Genomic DNA, 17,089 nt, shown 5'->3' with positions numbered 1-17,089 from the left:
ACATTCAGTACTACAGAATTAATTGTGGCTGCATGCAGAAAGCTGAAAAATTGCTCAGAACTTCTTAACAGCAGACAATAATGCCACCAGTGTGCTCTTCTACAAACAATACACTGGTCAGAGAAGACTTCATACCCAGCACAGCCTCTGGTTAATCAATTTCCCTGGTATTACTATGGCAGCTGGTTCTGTTCACCATATATCAAATCCCACAATATAATTCATTTGAAGTCCAGAAAAGAAGACAACCAGAAGATGCACTATAGCTTTGCCATTTAGTTCCAACAATCAGAATATCCACAAAAAGGGAATGCCTCCCAACCAAAAAAACAAAAAACAAACAAACAAAAAAACACAAACAAAAACAAACAAACAAAAAAATCCTATTTTCTCTTACCTTTCCATCACAATACTCTATTTTTTCCTGCACCTCTTCCTCACTCTTTCTTCTTTCTTGATTCAACATTGACCTTCCAGATAATTTTGGAGGCTATGTTATGAAAACATCACAGTCAGTGTTATACAAACATAAATGTTTTAAAAATATTTTCATTAATTTTAATCAACAGTGGAAACCCCATATTTACTTTCACACATGCAGAGGAAAGATGCCCTTCTTTTAGGTATTGCCTTGCCTTTACAATGAATTTTTATGTTTTAGTTGTGGCTAGAAATTTTGCACATTAACTCAAATGATCTTCAGTTTGTACAGCTAAAGGTAGCAAAAAGGAAGTCCAAAAATGAAGTGACAGGAGTGCATTCTGGCAAGATTACATGGTACAAAATGGAGAAAATAAACACAAGAACAGAGAGGAGAACTATCTCTGAATATTGGGTTACTGATTTACAAAGAAAGGTACCTATATAAGCTAGAGCCACTCTTCCAAAACAAATTACGTGGCCTTTAGCTCTTAGGTAATGCTATCTATGTAGGTAAGGGCTATTCTGGATATTGCAATTCCAATTTACCATTGCCATGAGTGCTCTTTGCAGTGTGGCAGCATAAAGGAGCCTTAAGTTAATCGACATCTGGCACATAGCATCCAGGGCAGCTACCAGATGATGTTAATTACTTTTGAAGATGTGGTGAAATTTTGAATTACAGGATCCAAAGGAATAGGGAGTACTGCTCCCCACAGGGCAATGATATGCTTCAGTAAATGGCTATAAACACCGTGCTCAAAGTTGTCAGATGCATCCCTAATGCTCTGTCCACTGCATAGCCTAGAAAGTGGGAATGGAGTGTTTTCCTTTTCTTGGTATGTTTTATTTCTGTTCACAAATGGAAAGAAGGCATTTGCTGATCGTGTAAGAACCAGAATCATAAGTAGCTCAAACCTTTGCTTCAGCATCCAGAAAAGCACAACTGTCTGTAAATACTTTATTGTCAGCTGCAGTTATGCCACTTCTCCTGTGTGTGGTCACTAAAGCCACTTTATTCTGAGGTTTTAGCAGCTTTTCTGTCTTTTTAAGAGTTTATTCTTCCAGAGACAAAATTAAAATGGTAACTAACAACATAAATCTATTAATATTCAACAGTTGTGCAGGACCATATTGATAAAGAAATCTAATCTATTATTTGAAAACCATTACAATATTGTTTTAAAGACTGTACTTATGTCATGAGTAGATGAAAGAAAATAAATCCAGGAGAGTATTTTTCCTATGGAAGTTAGCATGCTGTATATGAAAACTAAGACCACAGACTAACTGAAATTCTATTTTATAGAGTTACATGGTGGAATACCTCTCTTTCTTCATTGTTATTGCAGGGTACAAAGCTGCAAGTATCATTGCTATGGTTATGTGAGAGGGACATGTCTTCTGAGCTATCTGAAATTGGCAAAGGCATGCCTGTAAGAAAAAGCAAAGTAAAAGGGGTCATTGAAAGCATATGAAAATTGCTGAATCACATTTCCATACCTATCTCAGGTTTTTTAAAGATGTCTCAGAGTCTGGCAAGACATTGCTTCTTATACTGATAATATTTGCTAACATCTTTCCATCCTTCCAAAGGTGCTTTTTCCTGGACCAAAATGAAGTGCAGTCCACATCCATTCTCCCACCTTTAAACTTCCAGGACAACAAACTCAGTAAGTAAGCAGGTGAGAGCACAGTTTGCTCTCCCCTCTTGTAAAATACAAATTTGATAATTCTTCTAAGAATAATAGGAGTGTTTTAGTGATAGCATCCTCTGCAAGGCAAGAGTTAAAGACCAGCGTCTCCAAGTCATTTGCAGACCATTTTAAGCAGGCAGAAAGTTTCCACATATCTTACCTTTTATACAGGAAGATGAGTTAGGCTCCTTGAAATCCTTGAAAAGACCAGTTACATGTGAGACAGCTCCAGGTGATTTTCTACTATCTGTTTTTCCTCCAGTAGAAGAAGGTTGATGTACAACCTGAAGAAAAAAGGAGAGGGCCTGGCCTACAGTCATGCTTCACTGTAAGATGGGAGTTGTCACTGACACGGCCAGATGCACTTCCCCTTCCTAGAATTTTAGCTGTCTGTGTTTGGGTATTGTGCATGGATCTAACCTTAGTTCAGACTATTGTGGAGAAAGGAAGGTGGAAGAACTGGAAGAAGTGTCAGACAAGGCCATGCCCACCACCCTGCCCACTGCTTCCCATCTCTGGGAAGCTTCACTTCATTTGGTCCATGTTGGTTTGCATTGCAGTTGTCTGTACTTGGCCATGCACCTCATTGATCCAAATCCCAGTACTGACCCACAGGATGAATTCTTATCATGACCCCAGACCTGTCTCATCACTGTAGGCTTTGACAATTGGGATTTTGGTCTGACCCGCACTTCCATCCCCAGCCTGCCCTCCTTGCTGTCTGCATCTGTGGGATGGGCACTGCCCTGCTGGACTCCGTGAGTTGCTCCTGATGGTCCAAGCCTCTGGCCTTCCTGGGAGCCACTGGCCCATACACTGCCCCAATGCTTGGTGCATGTGATCAACTCTGAACTTTTTCTGAGGCAAGAGGGGCAGGTTTCAAAGCATTCACCCACACTCTGGCCTGCAGGTATCTGAATAGCTCAATGTATGAACAGTCTTTAAGAAAATTTCTGACAAAAAAACCTTCAGTTCCAGGGAAAGAAGACCAAACAGCAGCTGTGTGGGGATCAGGGTGTTGATATAGCTTCTGAACAATTGTATAAAAAGCAAATAAAGGCAGTTTAAATAGACTTTGCTATTGACTTACTTTTTCTGGTTCTAAAGGTGTCAGTTTTCCCTGATTAAGTGTTCTCCTGCCAGTTGGTGTGCTTCTATCAATGGAGCAGTTAGATGGTTTCTTTTCTTGATGTTCTTTTGTCACTGATCTCAAAGGATGAGCTCTTTGCACAGAACTATCTGTTGCCTAAAAAGTTTGAATATATTTTTATTAAGTTAATATAGACGGGTTCAAATAGCAATACAACAGGTGCATCACTAAGCAGTTAAAACTTCAGGAAAATATTTATTTGTGTATGTGGGCATACCCACAGAGACACACACAAACACACACAAACACACACACACATGTTTTATACATAACTCTGTCTTGGGGTCTTATTTTGCTTTGCACTATGGAATAATGGATAGGGTTAAAAATTAAAGGAGAACAAGAAATACAGAGGAGAACCAGCTGCTGCTTCCTGGATGATGGTCACGATGCTCCACAAAGGTTCCCCAAACACTGATAAACACATGGTATAGAGAATGCACTGGAGAGGGGAGTGATGTGAAGGCACTGTGGCCTCCCTCCACAAACATCCCGCAGGAAGCGGAACATGGTGATACTTCAACCATGACATATCTGTCTACCAAGGAAGACAGATGCCAAGGACAACTACCCAGTTGAGGACCTATAACTAGATTCACTCAAACTCCACCTAAACCTAAAGAAATAGAATAAAAGGAAGTTGGAAATGAGGAGAAATCTGAGAAAGATTTCCACTGAAACTGCTGGGATCAGCTGAGAAGTCAAACCTGTCTTCCCTTCCCCCGTTCAGGGATGCCTGTCGGGTGAGTAACTATTCTATGTGTGCTGACTGTTGCTTTTAAGGACTAGAGCTCACTTTTGCTCCAGAATATATTGTTTTGTATTAGAGTTTGTTCTTGTGTTTGCTGTATAGTATTATTAGATTGCTTTAAATACATTTTTGCAGATAGACCCTATCACCAACGACCATGAACCTTATTAACTTGTCATAGTTTGTATTAATAAAGAGTGTTATTCCATAAACTATTAGTGTGAGTCCTTTATAAGATACTGACAGTTTGCTAGCAGCAGAATAACATGTGGGAAGACCTGCTGAGGGGTTTTCCCTTACACTGTTATATGGCAGTCTCTGAAAAAGGGCAATCAAATTACCCTGATCTTGTGAATCTGTTTGTTGAAAGGTTCCTGTGCAGGGTACCTGAAAGACTGGGTGAAACATATATGGTTTCATTTTCCCTGGGGCACTAACAGACAAATAAATCTCTGTGGGCTGAGAAAATCTCCCGACTCTAGGAGTCAGGCATATCCCCTCCTTTTCATGTGACATTCACATTTCCCTGTACTGGGAAAATGATGTAAGTCAAGGGTAATCTAAGGCTCACAATGTGAGGCCAGCAGCTGCTGTCAGGCCTTCACCCCTCAGTCTCAATCACTCTGCCAACAATAGGAAAGATAACCCTCTCTGGGATATCACAACTGAGCTGAGCCTAGTAAAATATATTGCGTGACAGTTCATTTTTATTTGCCAGATGTCCACCCTTTTTACATTTTGATCTCATACATCTCCATCTATCAGGGCTGACACAAGTCTTGTAGAACCCTAAGAGGGGTGTGAGCCACAGAAGGGAAACAAGATGCAAACAGTTTCAAAGAAACTATAGCAGTTATTTAGACTGGAAAGATCACAGATACTCAAAAGCACTTCCCCAATTTTTCATGGAGACCTTAGATCAGAGCACAGAGGAAACAGAAAATATTCTTGCAGGACCACCACAACATACATGGGATTAACACAGTGACTCTCAGGGGTTTGAAGCTGCAAAGAAAACTTTATGTTGGTATGACAGGAAATCTTGCTGTGCTCTTGCCTAGCCGAAACTTTGAAGGTACTGAACTTAGAAATGCCTTGCAATACAAGACAAAGACATAGACAGAGTCTCACAGCTCACATTGCTAAGTTATCCCAGAAATGGCAAGGGATATCTCTCTGTCAGAACAGGTAGCAGAAGAAGCTCTAATGCACTGAGCTGGTGAATAACTAAGAGCATATGATGCACATGATGGTAAGAAACAAAGAAACAATAAAAAAAGTTGGAAGTGGTACCAGATAACTCTGATTTTGAAATGTTTCACACACTGAAGAGTGCCTGCTTGAGAAGGTTTTGTAAGCTCTTCATAGAAAGGATATATTTGCCATCAGCTTCATTTATTCAAGTCCATGAGCTATTGCTCAAAGGACATAGGACAAGCAAAGCACAAATGGGAAGACTGAACTGCTCCTTCTCTGATAACATTGGCCACTGTTTGACAGCTGTAAAATTTTCTCCATGTGATCAACAAAATTTAGAGGATCCGCTGTTGCTGTGGATGGTGATCTCTTACATATATTAATAAATGACATTACAATGTAATGGATGTGCTTACAAGGAAGAAGCAAAGAAAGAAATCTTATTGCAACACCACAAAGTTGTAGGATTTTAAAAAGCTAAATCTTTTCCTCCAAGCATAAAACTATTCTTAGCAGGAGATAGGCAGCTGATTAGCTCTTTCAGACAAGGTCACCAAAAGGTACATAAATTAATAGAATTCATTGTTAAAAAGAATGATTTATATTTTACATTTGGAGATGTTTTCTGCAGGCAGATTCTGTGAATATGCCTGAATTCTCCAAACATAATCAGGTTTCCAAATACAAGTGAGTGGGCAAACTGTCAAAATATACCTGGGACTTCAGCTTGAGACAAGTGATATAGTACTAAGGAACTTTAAGATTATTTCTGATGAAGAGATATTATCTCAGAAATTGCAGACTGATAGAAGGAAAGAGCTCCTAATCCATCATTTCATTGCTAAAGATCTCAAGACTGAAACTACCAAATTATTTAAAAGAACATGAAAAGCCATTGATGCAGTTTCACAGCAACTCAAACTAATTTCAGCCCAGATTTCTAGAGTCCCATTCCTCTTCCTCTATCTCCAGCCACATGTTTCCAGTCCCTCCTTTTGAGGCACCAGCAACCACAGAGGGGAATTGACCTGGCTCAGTAAGTAGAATCAGGCAAAAATTAACTGGTTTTTTTCTGTCTCGTTAGTTTTGGGTCAGATGGTTCACCGTCTTCAGAAAATACCAATAGGGCCACAGCAGCTCAAATATTCATCAAATTCAGCCAGACACTAACATGTGGCAGTATTTTTTCCCCCTGTAATTCAAGCTTTTAAAGAACTACTTACATCAGACTTATGAATAGAATATACTTTATGGCAAGATGGAAGCAGAGAGAAAGAAGAGATGTTTCCATGAGCATGGTGAGATATATCAGCCAATTCAGTTGAGGGAGCCTCCATGCATAATGGTGTTAGTAAAGATACTCCAGCTTGCTATACATACATTGTAAAAGGTTTTGATTTCAGTTTTTATACATTGCATACACTACCATACTTATTTTCAAAGCAATAATGTCAGAGGAATCAAGACAGATTTAGTGAATTACGTGTAGTTTCAGTTCAAGCTGGAAATCTCTCAATTCTCAATTCCCATTGATAAGGATCTCTTATAACCTTCAACTGTCACAGTTGAGTCATGTAGAATTTGCATTCCCCCAACACATCAAAAAGCTTAGAAAAAGCAACAAGTACTCATGGATAAAGCAGTGAAAATTCAAATGCTGTAAAAGTCCGTCCACATATTCACAAAACCTCCCTGCTTCAGAGTTAGTAAATTTATAGGCAAGGTAATAACATGCTCAAAGATCATCAAAGTCCCTTGCCAGATTAGACAGTAAAATCTAAGAAGATTGAAAGTAAGCACGTTTGACCTTGGCTGAAACTTTTTCAAAAAAAACATTAAGAAATCTTATCAGTATACCTTTCAGTACAATTGTTATCAGTATACCTTTCAGTACAATTGTTATCAGTATACCTTTCAGTACAATTCCCCTCCCCTCCTTTCCCCTCACCGCCTGCCCTCACCATGCAAATGAATGGATATTTTCTCACAGAAATCATTAATATCTATCCATAGTTGCATTTTGGGCAGGAAACTGGCAACTTATTCTTGCTAATGTGCAGCATTCAGAAATCTACTTGTTTGCAGAGGATTCATATTAGTAAATATTAATAATTAATAAATATTAACAATCTTGGCCAATCTGTTCATCTTTCAAGCCATATTCTGAAAGAATCATTAATGATGTGCAGTTAAAATGGACATTTATCTTGTCTCACTAAAACACAACTTAAAGTGGACAGTTCCTCACCAGGAAGATCATGTTACAGTATAAAGAGAAATCATCCTTAAAAGTATTATAGGCAATCAGAATATATCTTTTCCAGAGATGTAGAACATCTGTTGGATGTGGGGTTTTTTTACTTCATAAAGTCATGTCTTCAAAAAATCTCTGTCTTTAACATTATTCAGACTTGCTCCCTAATTGTTTTGGTACGTATCCTTGAATTCTATTAGCTTTGACAGAAATAAGTCAGACAGTAATTGTTATTTTGCCTTCTTGGTTACAGCTGATGAAACTCTCTAGTCCAAGCAAGCTTTAAATTAAATATGTCATGCTGTAGTGGGTTGACCCTGGCTGGATGCCAGGTGTGCACTAAAGACACTTTCTCACTCTCCCTCTGCAGCTGGACAGAGGAGACAAAAAAATCCAGCGAAGGATTCATGGGCTGGGAGAGGTCAGTGACTGATCACCTTCACAGGCAAAGCAGACTCAAAGTGTGGATAGTACTTAAATTTATTACTAACAGGATAAAAGAGTGAGAAATAAAATAATCTTAAAAACACCTTCCCCCCATGTTCTTCCTCCTCCCCCCCAGCAGTGTAGGGAAATAGGGAATGGGGGTTACAATCAGTTGTTGTTTCTGCCTCTGCTCAGGGAGAGGAGTCCTTCCCCTACTCCCATGGGGTCCCTCCCACAGGAGACAGTCCTTGATGGACCTCTCCAGCGTGAGTCCATCCCTCGGGTAACAGTTCTTCCCAAACTGCTGTCCTGTGGGTCACTCCTCCATGGAGTGCAGTCCTTCACAAATGAGCTGTACCAGCATCAGTCCCCCACAGGGGCCACAAGTCCTACCAAGGGAAAAACTGCTCCACTGTGGGCTCCTCTCTCCACGGGCTGCAGGTCCCCACCAGGACCCTGCTGCTCCATCTTGGGCCTCCCATGGGGTCAAAATCTCCTTTGGATATCCATCTGCTCCAGCGTGGTCTTCACCACAGGCTGCAGGGGCCTCAGCTCTGGCACCTGGAGCACCTCCTCCCCCTCCTTCTGCACTGACCTTGGTGTCTACATCATTGTTCACATGTTCTCACTCCGATCTTCCCTGGCTGGAATTCTTCCCATGCAATACATTTCTGTTCTTAAATACGTTATCACAGAGGCGTTACTATCACTCCTGACTGGCTTGGCCTTGGCCAGCAGCAGGAAGCCCATCCTGGAGCCGCCTGGCATTGGCTCCACAGGACAGGAGAAGCTTCTAGCAGCTTCTAACAGAAGCCATCCCTGTACCCTCCCCCTCCTCCCCTCATTACCAAAACCCAGTCACAGAAAGCCACTATATATGCACGCATATCTTCTCCAAATCCTAGAACCATAGAATTACTTAGTTTGGAAAAGACTCTAAGATCATCAATTCCAACCAGTAATCCAGCACTGTCAGGTCTGCCACTAAACCATGTCCCAAAGCACACACGTTTTTTGAACAGTGCCAAGGATGGTGATTCCACCACTTCCCTGTTCAGTCTGTTCCAATGCCTGACCACCCTTCTGTTGCTCAATGTTATCTCATTCACTTTGATATGTTCCCACTCACTTTTATATGTTCCTATGCACAGTTTTTCAGTCCTGGACAGAAATAGTATGATAATTTGTTTCATATCTATCCAAAATTCAGAATTGTCCAGATTTACAGGATCTGTGAGGAAAAGCACCCACTTGCCATCAAAAGAGCTCAAATACAAAGAAAACACAAGTGAGTCACCACATTCAGATCTATCTCTATGACACAGATTTTGGCCTTCTGTTTAATCTTCCATTTACCTGAGCCTTAAATTCTAGATTCAAGTAATTAACGACCACCCTATTCACTCTAAAGCCTTTTTGTGCCATCAGATCAGATAAAGAGCATGTGTCTCTGTCAAACATTTTAGAGTTCACTCAGGACATCTGGGCCCTATGCCTACCAGTCTAGCTCACGGTTGTGCTGGATTCCAGTTGGATTGGATCCAGAGCTGGCTAGATGGCGAAAGCTCAGATAACAGCGAGCCCAAAAGTCTGCTGTCCTCAACTTCCCCCTTCTCAAAACTGTTGCTGAAGCCATAATTTTATTGCACGTGGCTGTGTGCCACAGGAGGAAAACGAACTCACTGGATCTTAGGGAATCTCTGTGTAGAATAAATGTTTCTGTTTTTAACTCACTTTGCAAAAATGTTTGAGATGTTCAGATGAAACAAACTCCTTCATGCTTTGAAAATTTCCAGAGTAAGCTACCAAAGATAGTTTTTTGACTTTACTGGCTACTGTAACTGAAGATGGTATATTGAATATTATTTGTTTAACTAGTAATTCTGTCCACCGTAGCACAGAGGAATGGAGAGATTCCAGCTGTAGACATCAGTGTAGAACACATGGAACAATTTCTTGCAGCTAAACCCTCTATTTTCTGACTCATGAACAACACATACTGCTTAGAAATAGTCTTGAAGGCAGGCATCCTCTTTGAAGCTACTGTTTCACACATGGCTGATTCTGGTCTTTCAAGCATATTCAGTTTAAAGTTATTCTTACCATTGTCTCTTTTCATATCTGGCATCATATAGAATTCACTAGAGTTGCTGTCTAGTGACTTCCAAAACACATGCTATCATGCTCACTACAGTGGAATAGTTGCCTCCCTTCTCACCTGACATCTTTTACATTTTATTTCAGTTCCTAGACAGGCAGAGTGCAGGGTGTGCTGGCCAATCTAAGTTTTACTTTAGCCAGTGGAAATTTTCAGTAGGTAGGAGGAATTTCAGAGTGACTGTTCACTTGAATAAAGCACAGATTTCAACTAAATGTGAGCAAAATTAAGAAAGGAGCTTTGTAATAATCAAGGTGCTTATTATAGAAGCAAGAAATACAAAGCCAAGAGAAAGAAAAGCATGATGAGATATTTAAATATCTATATTCTAAACAATGACGTGTAAGATATATGGAAAGCTGGTTGTGGAGGAGCAGTCATGAACATACCAGCCAGAAACAAGCATCTCATTTGACATACTGAGTTAACTTGTCATAACTTGTAAAAAGCTAAGTGATTTTCCCACTGACATTAACAGGGAGGCCACTAGTACATATTGGCAAGTAAAGCCTTGAATGTCAAAATACTAGATTTATGGTTTGCTGAGGCAAGGTACAAAGATTACTCATAAAACAAGTCTGTAAAGTAGTAGGTGCAAAGAAGTCAGAGCATAGCTGAAAACAACAGGTAATTCAGTTTTCTCTAGAAAAGGAAAAAAAATGTTTTTCCTACTGCAAAATCAGAAGAAAAACTGCAAACAAAGTTATGTAGAATGAGAGCACAATCTGACTGCAAGAAAATGTGAACATGTTTATACACCCTTCCATTTGCAGAAATTTGGATTCCAAAGAATATTCTCTTAAGTACATATTTGAAACTGTGGAAAAGTGACTGCTGGGAATAGGAATGCATACTTTGCTACTCACATCTCTAATTAAGTGTCTTTGCAAACATGTCTTCAGCCCCATGTGAGAGGTGCTGTGGCTTTTGCGATTCTCTCTCCATGAACTTTCTTCCTGTTTGGATGAAGATGCTGTCCCTTGCAGAATAGCTTCTGCAACCTAGTGGAGAATTTGTTATAAATATATAATTTTAAGTGCAAGGCACAGCTAGTAGAATAAAACAACATTCAAAGACATCTGGCTTTCTGCTGTAAGAAAAATTATGATATTTAAACACAATTAATGAAATTCCACATGATGTTCTGTTAGGGACCAAAACTCTCCAGTATCAGAAAAAATCTTTGTAGATGCCACCCTAGCATCTTAATAGACAGCATCCTAATGTTATTCTCACACAACAAAAATATTCAGTGGCTTGAGTAGAAGCCCTACATCACCAAATACCCAGAAGAAATAGAAATAAAACAGAAATCTGGCCTACAACAGAAATCAATTAGCTTTTTCTTATCCTTGCTTTTATTGGAATTTTTATATATTTTCATTCTGTACCTGCGACTGATTTTTTTTCTGACCTTCGAAATCTATAAAAGGATGAGTCATATGAGCAGGTATGTTTGGGAAAATTAAAAATAAAGTGAAATATCACTTCAAATAACATTTTCAATGGATCTTAATAGTGTTAGGTGAAAAATCTCATTAACAAGTACATTAAAATCAAATAAAAAGAGAGCCCAAAACTTGTTCACTCCATAAGGTAAAGGACAGGTTAATTGGTGGTTCTAACATCTTTTGAAGATACATTACTAGAAATTAGATTTGAAAATTAGGGAAATGCTTAGCAGTAAATAGCTCAATTTTATTTTCTTCTAGGTTCAGCCATTCTGTGGAAGAGTAGGATTCATCTCACCAGACTGTACCACCTAGAAGATAATTATTTGTTCTAGTTGCCTTGACACACATAGGATGAGTGATCCATCAAAGCATGTATTTGTCTCCCTTGAATACACAAGGAAATTAAATTACCCACTTAAACCAAATTTCTGTCTTTTGAATTCTAGTCTGAACCATTTAATTTCACCAAGACTTGCTGTCTGCTGTGTAAGAAGTGGGCAACTTTAACTTCCTTTAACTCTCTTACAAGAAGTTATTCAGTTATATAGTAAGGTAACAAGTAACCCTACAAGTATGCTAAACAAGGGGGATACTGAAAAAAAAAATTACAAAGAGTATATTTACAAAGCATATATTTTAACATGGCTTACTATAGAACTGACTTTCCCCTTCAGGCTAAGCATGGGAGGAATGGAGGACCAGTATTCACATATGACAGCTCCAAAATAAAACTACTCCCGAATTTTTCTTTTTCAGACAGTATTAAGCAGATAATATCTTCCAGTACCGGGGTCTCTGATTTTCTGTCCAAAAAATTCACAGCTTTTGGGTTTTTTTCTGCTTTCCATCTCTGATGTTCTGAAATTCTGAGCTCATCTCGAAGCTCCATGTTCTGCCTGGTCAGCAACTCAACCTGGTCTCTCAGCTTGCTGTAGGCAGCACGCCAGCAGGACTCACTTCTCTTGAACTCCTCCTGCAGTCCGGCAATCTGCTGCTTTAGTACCTATCAGTAAAAAAAAAAAGTGTTCCATCTCATTGCCTGCTCTGAACTAGGCATGCCCACCTTACACATTCAGAAAGAAGTATGGAGTCTTTTGTTCTGCTTAAAGGTCTACACTATAAAGGTCTGCAATAAAAAAAGAATATATTTGAAATTATTTCATAAAAGTCAATAAACAAACAAACCCCCCCAAAATAGTAAAAAATCCCACTGCCCTCTGAACTCCTATATTGTTACAAAGTGAGCTGAGAAAAGTCTGTGCTGTGTGAAAAAAAACAGGAAATACAAACTAATCATGCAAACAATCATCATTAAATGTAAATGTCTTTCAAAAAAGGCTAGAATACAAGATATATTTTAATAACAAAAATGTCAGTTCAGATCTTCATGTGGTGACAAAGAATAGTTAAAATGCTTCTTACAAACAGCAGAGGATTGCAAAGACAATTTTCAAGAGAGGTGAAAATGAAAGTAATGAAATTTGGAGAGGACTTTTCCATATAAATCCATCTCCATCAATTTTCCCTTGTCCTTTCTTCCCTTGCCCATGCTGATGCAAACACTGAGTCCTCTTCCTTAAGGGCACTCATGCTGAATATTGCAAATGGAATATTAGCGGAGGCAAGATAGAAATTTGCAGTTTGCCCTGCAGTCAACCAATTTTCATATGCAATCCTTTCCTACTTCCCTTGCACTTGTGTGTCTGCCCATTTACTTCCTAGTCACCATTCTTTCTTTGTTGTGAGCTCCCTGCTCTGAATTTGGCACATCATCAGCCATTTCCAAGAAGCAGCAGACTCAGAACTTGAGAATCACACAGATAAGTGACTCAGAAAGTGTTTTGGGTTTGTTTTGTGGAAAATTAAATTTTTGAACCTACACTCATTATGTTATCAGATCAACACAAAAGATTAAAACAATTCTATCAGACTTCATCCCTAGGGTTAGACCTAGTCAGGAAACACAGATATTCCCTGGCAGAAATGCTACCATTTTTTTTAAATCCCGAGTGGAAAGAAAGCTGATATTTTAAAATATTTTGCAGAGAGGACATTCAAAATATTTTTATTCAAAATACTAAAATAACCTCACTGAAACCTTTCCTGTTGTAAATGTTACTTCTAGAGAAATGTGGAACATAAGCAGAGAAAACATTAACTATGTGTATAGTACAAAAATAAGTATTTCAAAAATGTACAAATGAAAAATAAAGAAGGTACAGAAAGTTTGAACAAAATACTATCTTGGCAGTTTTAATCATTCACAGAATCACAGAATATGCCGAATTGAAAGAGGCCCACAAAGATCATCGAGTCCAACCCTTAGCCCTGAACAGGACCATCCCTAAGAGTCACACCATGTGCCTGAGAGTGTTCTGAAACATTTCTGGTTAAGAAAATAATTGAAGTTGTCAGTTTGCTGTCAAATATATCAGTTTGGTTTAGACATCCTTTTGCAGCAGAACATTGTTCCAGACATTTCTGAGCATTACCACTGCCTACTGTTCTCTGCTATAAAAATATAGCTTTTAGCTGCCCCAACTCCTTTATTTGTTTCACATAGCTCACCATTTTTTTCTCTCTTTATCAGTGACTCTCCTAGAAAATTGCCCCTTAAGTCATATTATGTCTAGCTGGTTTTAATAGGGAGAATGGCCACAGATAATTGGAGATGACTTTATCACTGGGAAGGCTGAAACAGAGGATTCAAACAGATAGAATCCCCTAAAGGAACTTAGAAGAAACTGTAATAAATGATTCAGGGATGTTATTAGGCAGGTTAGACTGTTAGACATAGAGCTAGATATCATAAAAATACCTCAAAGCCAAAGATCAGGATAGTTTAAGGAAAAAAATTAACACTCACCTCAGGGATGAGAATAGAGAATGATGGCCATTAACTCTGTTGCACTTGGCACAATTGGTCCTAATGTCAACAAGATACAAAGCCCACTAAGCCAGGAGTTGGAAATTTTTCAAGAGTCAGCTCAGCTGGGCAAATCAGTACAAGGAAGAATAAGGAACATGCGAACCTCCCAGCCTTTCTTAAGAAATGGAAGGCACAACCTATTTTTTTCTTATATAAAGAAAAAGGGATGTACATTTAAAATACAAACCAAAAACCATCCTATTAACATCAAAAATCCTCACTGTACACACAACTGTCCTCAAGACGTGGCATGAATAATTTGCCATGTGGGACAAATGGAAGGATTCAGTTACAACCATAAGATGTCTGAATGCAAGGATACTAATTGATATAAATTGCATATTTATTTTACAGAAGACAGCTTACTTGTATTTCTTCTGATTTCACATTTTCTTCAGTGACTCTAGCTGTTCTTCTGAACTTGCTCTGGGCAATTTTTTCTTTCTGCAGTGGGTGAGTTTGATCTCTATTGTGTTCCAAGGTGTGAGTCAGCTCCTGGCTCCTGACAGTCTTGGGCTGGTCTATCCGTGTTCTGTTCAGAAGGTAAACAAAGAGTATGAAGCTGGCATACAAGACTGTAATGAAGGATTGTTATTACATGTACCTTCTTCGGGCATGATTTTTTGAGGGCTTGGGCATGTCCCTTATATGCTGGTACTGCTGGAAGTGGCAAGAAGTTATCAGCACTTGTCAAAGGTACTTCCTCACTGGGAACACTCATGCATGCATTCAGCTATAAAATTTATTCTATTTAGCAGCTGGAAACAATTCTAATTGAAATTTTTGACAACATAATGACCATGAACTTAGAGGCTTTTAAATACATTTTCTATTCAGACCGATTGCTAAATTAAGGAAGACCTGCAGAAGGCACAGCTTGTTCCCTGTCATTGCATCTGTGAAGCACTGCATCATGCAAGGCTGGGGACTAAGCTGTATTTCCAGCAGCCCAGTCATTACTACAAATCAGATTAGCCATGGACCTGAATGAAAGGGGATAAGGTACTTCACTTTCCACAGGTAAATACACTCCAAGAGTTAAATGTGGGAGTTCAGCATCCAGAAGAGATTTTGCCTTTGAACTTACTGTCTCAAGGCATGAGTGATCTGGAAGTGCACTTAAAAGCCCAACAAGAGGGGACAGTACAAACCTTTACATATCCTCAAACAGAGTTTATATGACTGATCTAACTGTTTAGTTCATTTTTAATATGAGGTCACTTGGTCTGTTCAGCCTGGAGAAGAGGAGACTGAGCGGAGACCTCATTGCAGCCTACAACTTCCTCATGAGGGGAAGAGGAGGGGCAGACACTGATCTCTTCTCTGTGGTGACCAGTGACAGGAGCCAAGGGAATGATCTGAAGTTGTGTCAGATGAGGTTTAGATTGGATATTAGGAAAAGGTTCTTCACCCAGAGGGTGGTCGGGCACTGGAACAGGCTCCCCAGCGAAGTGGTCACAGCACCAAGCCTGACAGAGGTCAAGAAGAATTTGGATGATATTCTCAGGCACAAGGTGTGACTCTCAGGGATGTTCCTGTGCAGGGCTAAGAGTTGGACTTAATGATCCTTGCGGGTCCCTTCCAACTCAGCATATTCTGTGATTCTGTAACTTATTTGTCATCTTCCTGCTAACAAATAAAGTGAGCTCCCAGCTCACTTCATGACCTACAGCCACCATCTGTCCATGACTATTACTTGAAAAGCAATGCAAATTACAGGAGGTAGCCATGACCTCATGTTTCCCTCTCATTAATGCAGTTTAACACCTCAGGAGCAAAATACAAAAGTTCTCAAAGATACTAAGAGAAAAAACAACTCCTCATATCCTACTGCTCTTTTTAATGCATTACCTAATTTTTTTGTTGTTTTCTATTCTAAATAAGCCTAACTAATATTCTAGTTAAAGGCATGTTAAAGAAAGCCTCAGCAATAGTCAATAGAAGTATTAATTCCCCTCAAATTAATCCAATTAAATTAGCAAATAGAGTCCCTGTGTAATTATGTCCAGCCTGCCACTGTTCCATATCCAGACTAGTAACTCTGAAATACAATGTACTAGAAGAAAAGCAAGATACATGTGTAACATTTTCCTCTGAAGACTGAATAGTACAGTTTTAAGTCAAGGCTAGAAAACAGATCCTGACCTGAGGTAATGTAATAACCAATAACACGAGGAGCACTCAAAATACTTCTTTGGAGCTTCTGACAAACAGTTCATACCCCAGCTATAAATTGTAAATAGGAGATAGGTCCAGAACACAGATAGAAAATACATTAAAAAAGGCTAAACACTTTATGCAAACTCAAATTCTTGCTTTCATCCCAGGCACACCTCTGCATGAGGCACATCGCAGCAAGCTGTCTGTGAGGCAAAAACACACATTAAGCAAAAGCCTTTTTTTCCAAGAAAAAGTTTTTCAGTCAAAAGCAGGTGGGAAAAAATAAACCAACCACGTTGGCTACTGCTGTTGGTCCAGAAAGCATCCCGATTCCATTCTACAAGAAAATTATGCATTAAAAATGGCAAATAAGCTGTCCTTGTTGAAAGAACGAAAAATAACCATCACTGAATAGTCTGGCTGATGCCAAACGCCATCAGCAGCTATTTCAGTGCTGCAGGGGTAGACCCCACAGGCTGATGCCTTGAGTGCT

At 39.2% G+C, this 17,089-nt stretch overlaps 1 protein-coding gene and 1 long non-coding RNA gene across 2 annotated transcripts in view; both read right to left on the bottom strand.

Moving 5' to 3' along the window:
• Positions 1-17,089, bottom strand: part of LOC120322932 (centromere protein J-like) — a 36,863-nt gene that overhangs the window by 2,789 nt on the left and 16,985 nt on the right. The window contains exons 8-13 of the mRNA XM_039379565.1: positions 14,803-14,968; positions 12,295-12,510; positions 3,208-3,363; positions 2,278-2,401; positions 1,748-1,854; positions 398-490 (exon numbers count right to left, since the gene is read on the bottom strand). Coding sequence (XP_039235499.1) covers positions 398-490; positions 1,748-1,854; positions 2,278-2,401; positions 3,208-3,363; positions 12,295-12,510; positions 14,803-14,968 — 862 coding nt within the window. The remainder of the gene's footprint in view (positions 1-397; positions 491-1,747; positions 1,855-2,277; positions 2,402-3,207; positions 3,364-12,294; positions 12,511-14,802; positions 14,969-17,089) is intronic.
• LOC120322920 lies at positions 3,337-12,313 on the bottom strand. Its single transcript, XR_005562885.1, has 3 exons — positions 12,295-12,313; positions 10,920-11,054; positions 3,337-3,363 (listed from the first exon to the last, which is right to left on the bottom strand). It is a non-coding gene; the product is annotated as an uncharacterized LOC120322920 (long non-coding RNA).

Source organism: Pipra filicauda, unplaced genomic scaffold, assembly GCF_003945595.2.
Source record: "Pipra filicauda isolate LSUMZ 115617 unplaced genomic scaffold, ASM394559v2 scaffold16_size7369187_pilon, whole genome shotgun sequence".
Taxonomy (NCBI): Eukaryota; Metazoa; Chordata; class Aves; order Passeriformes; family Pipridae; genus Pipra; species Pipra filicauda.
This window is presented reverse-complemented; position numbering and strand designations above follow the sequence as displayed.